The following is a 4,845-nucleotide window of genomic DNA, read 5'->3' on the forward strand; positions in this document are numbered from 1 at the left end:
ACCATCATCCTCCCGCGGGGAATCCAGAATTTTTGGCGCACACAACTCAATGTGAGCTGAGTTCCGCCATGCAGTACTCTTTTGTGGCAAGCTTGAATTACAAGCTCGGTGAAATGTGAGGTTTGAGGCAGAATGATGGGGTGTCGCTCGTCGTCACTGAGCTGAGCGTGTTTCAATCGTCCTCCGACTCGTAGTGTGCCCTGATCGTCCATGAAGGNGTTGAGAGTTTTGATTGTGCTGCGATTTTCCAATTGCTGATCTTGTTTCAGTGCCCTGAGTTCTGCCTTGAAAAATATTGCCTGCGAGTGACGAATCCATACCCTCTCAGCGCGGTCTAGCTCATCTGGTGACAAAACAAAAGTATTAAAGTTTCTGGATCCACCCTTCGCCCAGCGTAGCATCCATGCCGTTACTCGGAGCAGACGAGATAACGACGAGAATCTGAGAAGTATGTCGGACTCCTTGAGAGCGGTTGCTGCTGCAGCGTTGTGAACTCGCGCCCGCTGCTCTGGCAGCTCGTCATCCAAATCCGAAGGCGATACTTTTGGCCACGAGCTCGCCTTAGCAGAGAGAAAGGGCGGCCCATGCCACCATAGCGGATGACTGAGTATTGATCTCGGAGACAAACCTCGGGATGCACAATCGGCGGGATTTTGATCACTGCGAATGTGGTGCCAGCTTGCGTTTGGAAGTACGCGCTGTATCTCTGAGACACGATTGGCAACGTAAGTAGACCAACGAGCGGGATGACCTTGAATCCACCCTAGCGTGACGGTGGAATCTGACCAGAGGTGAATGGCGTCTGTCGGCATGTTTAAGATTGTGACAATGTGATGAATGATTTTCACGAGCAGTGAAGCTGCGCACAGTTCTAAACGCGGTAAGGATATNCTCTTCAGCGGCGCCACCTTGGTTTTCGCGAGCAGNAAAGATGTGAGAACTTGACCATCCTCTATCTCGGCACGTAGATATGCTACTGCAGNATAGGCTCTTTCGGAAGCGTCTGCGAAACCGTGTAGCTCCAGTCGCGCTCCGTGCGCATCGCTGTGAGTCCATCGAGGCACACGCACAGTGTTTAATGACGACAATTCCTCTCGAAAGCGTATCCATTCAGCCGCTTCTTCTTCTTGGAGTGGATCATCCCAGTCGAGGCGCTGCAGCCATGTAGTTTGAATAAGCAGCTTGGCGCTGACANTCACGGGGGAAAGCCAGCCCAGCGGGTCGAACAACTGCGCCGTTTCTGACAGTAAGTTGCGCTTCGTGAGTGTTGAACTTCTCGAACGCAGATTGATGACAAAGGCAAAGCAGTCCGAGTAAGGATCCCACTGGAGGCCCAGCGCTGAGTGAAGCTCGCCCGACTGCCAGCTGCGACTTTGCTGAGCGCACAGGTCTGGCGACAGATCATCCACAAGGCTCGGAGCGTTAGATGCCCACTTCCTCAATGGAAATCCGCCCGCCTTGCACAAGCCCTGCAGTTGACTTCGCAACTTGATTGCTTCGCTCAGAGACTGAGCTCCTGTAAGCACATCGTCCACGTAGACGTCGCGACGTAGTGCGGCAGCTCCCTCGGGAAAGTGTTCCTCTTCGTCGTTAGCTAATTGTTTGAGAGTTCTGATCGCGAGGAAAGGGGCGCATGCAAGGCCGTAAGTGACCGTATTTAGGTGATATTCTTCAATTGACGAATTGGATTTCCACAATATTCGTTGCAGATTGCGGTCGTCTGAATGAACTTCGATCTGGCGGTACATTTTTTCCACGTCACTGATCATCACATATCTGTGACAGCGCCATCGTGTGATGACATCTGCTAAAGCCGGCAAGAGGTTCGGACCCACCAGAAGACATTGATTCAGAGAATCTCCGGCTGAAGTTTGCTGTGAGCCATTGAAAACTACGCGGAGTTTAGTTGTTTGACTTGCAGCTCTTAACACGCCGTGATGCGGCAAGTAGCACGTTTGCTTTTGCTGCTCGCTTGTTGAAGGTTGCACCTGTGTCATGTGACCGAGCGTTTTATACTCTTGAAGTCCGCATATAGATCACGGAAAGATGCGTCGGTTTCGAAGCGGCGCTCCATCGCGCGGAGCGACCGGATTGCAGACCTGCGGGTGTCCGAAAGATCCGGAAGCGCTGTCGCGAGTGGCAAGCGAACCACGTATCTGCCGTCCGATTTTCGCGAGTGGGTCGATTCATAAAATTCCTCACACCGCTTTTCTTCTGCAGTCAGCGGAAGCGAAGTTGCTGGAGGCTCTTCCTGCTCCCAAAATTTCCGTACGAGAGCGCTGAGATCCTCGGTGATGGAGCATTGATTGAATGACATTTCCNCGCCCTGTCCTGTCTCACCTGCGAGACCGGAAATAATCCAACCTAAACTTGTGCGCTGAGCAATTGGTGAACGAGAGCTGCCCTTCTTCAGGCCCTCTTGCAGAATAGTTGAGTAAACGTCAGCTCCGAGTAGTAAGTCGATCGGGTCTTGTGCTAAGAAATCTGGATCTGCCAAATCCAGTTCGTGAAGATGAGGCCAGGCTGCTAGGTCGGCACTGACTTTGCCGCCGTAGGCCGTGAGACGTGGCAATATTAAAGCAGTAATCGATAATGAACCGGAATCGACTCGCGAACGGATTGTTAGCTGAACTCGCCCTCTTGATGTGGCTGTCTTCTTTCCTCCGACTCCAAAAATTGTGACGGCTGCGTGCTTTCGTGGCAACCGTAAGCGTTGAGCAAGCGACTCAGACGCAAGCGAAGTTTCAGAACCCGGATCTATCAACGCGCGGGCGAGATGAGCTACACCGAATTTATCGAGCACGGTTACGCGCGCGGTCGCTAAAATGACAACAGCGTTTGTTTTTCGATGCGTTACGTGACTAGTCGTGGACGCTCTTGNCACGTCACTAGGAGACGCCGCGGTAGCNATCGCGTCGTGCACGGTAGTATGATGTCGACTAGAACACTTTGAGCAAGTTTTTTGCGAATGACAGTCGCTCACTGCGTGCTTGCCTAGGCAATTGATGCACAGATTATTTTTTTCAATCACGTCCTTCCGCTCATTTGCGCTCTTCTGCTTGTACTGTTCGCAGAACAAAACGTAGTGGTTTTGAGTGCAGCACACACACCGATTGGTCTTACCGCTTTGTTTCTTAGCGAGATGCGAGCGCGTTGAGCGGCCTTGACTATCCCCCTTCGTTGCTGAAGAGGCCTTCGCCATAGCTTCTAGAGTATGCATTCGGTGCTCCAAGAATTTCTCGAGCTGTTCCAGAGATGGTGGATCTGTAGAGCTGCCGACCGTGTCCTCCCACTCGCTTCTTGTGCGTGTGGCCATGCGCTCCACAACTAAATGAATAAAGAGATCGGAGCAGTTTGTAATCGGCCGTTTTATGCCCTCAAGAGCGGCTACNGTGCTTAGCATTCCGTGATAAATTTTGCTAAGGTCGCCGACAGTCTCGCCTTTCATCTTTGGAAGTGATGAAAAGCGCGCAAGATAAGACTGCGTGAGGAGACGCTTATTTTNGAAATGACCGGTTAGCATTGACCAAGCTCGATCNAAATTCTCATCGGTGATCGGTAAATTTCTCAGTAGATTTGCTGCACTGCCCTTCAGGCTTGTTTTTAAATAATGCAGCTTCTCGACACCTGAGATAGTCGAATCTTTATTGATAATGGAAAGAAACAGATCACGAAACTCGGGCCATTCNTCAAATTCACCAGAAAATTCCGGAAGCCGAATGCGCGGCAATGCACTTTTCGCTNGGCCGGGCTTAGATCTCTCCGCTGTGACCTCTTCAGATTTTGTCTGCAAAGCTCGCTCAAGTTCGAGAAGCGTCGCTCGTTGCGTCAGATACGTCGTTTCGGCCACCGTTATGAAATCTTTGACAAAATAATCGGATTTCTTCAATTCGTTCCAGTAGGTGGAGCGTAATTCAGTGTGTTGCTCTTCAAACTGAGTCCACTTTTTATCAAGCAAGGTCATCGTGGATTGAATAAGACCGAGGGTGAGCCTTGCGCTTCCCATTTTCTTCAGATTGTCGTGAGTGTTACTAATGCGCACGTGAAGCTCTTGCTGCGCCTGCAATAACGCCTCCATTATGTTTCTTCCTCTTCAGATGCTGCACTGGAAAAGCACTGGGCAACACCAGAAAGATTGCGAACCGATAGCTCGTCGAAGGCAAAGATCCGGCTCGAAGGACCAAAATTGTTTACGTGGATGTGAAAATTTGCGCGAGGAAAGCGATCACGGATCACGCACACGCGCGTTTAAGAAAGTGTGTGGAAGTGAGAGAGAAGGCGAATTCAACTGGCACACGATGTAGTGAACAGCTTACATATATTTAAAAAAAATAAAAGAAAATGGTATACACAATGTAACAACAAAAAAAAGAATTATTTTTAACGCCGCGCTGTCACAGAATCGATTTGCAAACAATGCTGCTATGCTTTAATCTTACGCCGGCAAAAAGAGCGAAATTCTGTCAAGATTACGACGACCGATCTCCGAAAGATTTCAAAACCAACTGAACTGGCTTCTCGCGTCAGCTGAGCGCGCTGTGTTTAGTTCTGTCTAAAATCCTTTGCTTTGATTGGTCGCACACTGTGATTGATTTGAACGGCATGTGTTTGAGTCACTCTCACCTCACCGTTTCTGTGACTTAGCAAGGTGTCGACCACGGCCAAGTGTGTTGTTGAATTTCGTCAACAAGAGTGGTTATTTTTCGACCTCTCGCACTGTTGCGGCCGGTTTTGCTCATATCTCGCAAGAAAGCTACTTTGAAAACTACAGGCTTATAAATTAAATATTCCTGTGAACTATGCAGGAGAAAACTCTTTGTTTGCGCCCCATGTGATGCTTGAACA

At 49.8% G+C, this 4,845-nt stretch overlaps 1 protein-coding gene across 1 annotated transcript in view; it reads right to left on the reverse strand.

Moving 5' to 3' along the window:
- Nucleotides 1–4,078, reverse strand: part of LOC109862088 — a 23,377-nt gene extending 19,299 nt beyond the window's left edge. Inside the window, exons 1-2 of the mRNA XM_020442001.1 lie at nucleotides 2,150–4,078; nucleotides 44–1,988 (exon numbers count right to left, since the gene is read on the reverse strand). Of these exons, the coding sequence (XP_020297590.1) occupies nucleotides 44–1,988; nucleotides 2,150–4,078 (3,874 nt within the window). The remainder of the gene's footprint in view (nucleotides 1–43; nucleotides 1,989–2,149) is intronic.
- Nucleotides 4,079–4,845: the final 767 nt, after the last annotated feature.

Source organism: Pseudomyrmex gracilis, unplaced genomic scaffold (genome assembly GCF_002006095.1).
Source record: "Pseudomyrmex gracilis isolate BER0280 unplaced genomic scaffold, ASM200609v1 scaffold_1351, whole genome shotgun sequence".
NCBI classification, from domain to species: domain Eukaryota; kingdom Metazoa; phylum Arthropoda; class Insecta; order Hymenoptera; family Formicidae; genus Pseudomyrmex; species Pseudomyrmex gracilis.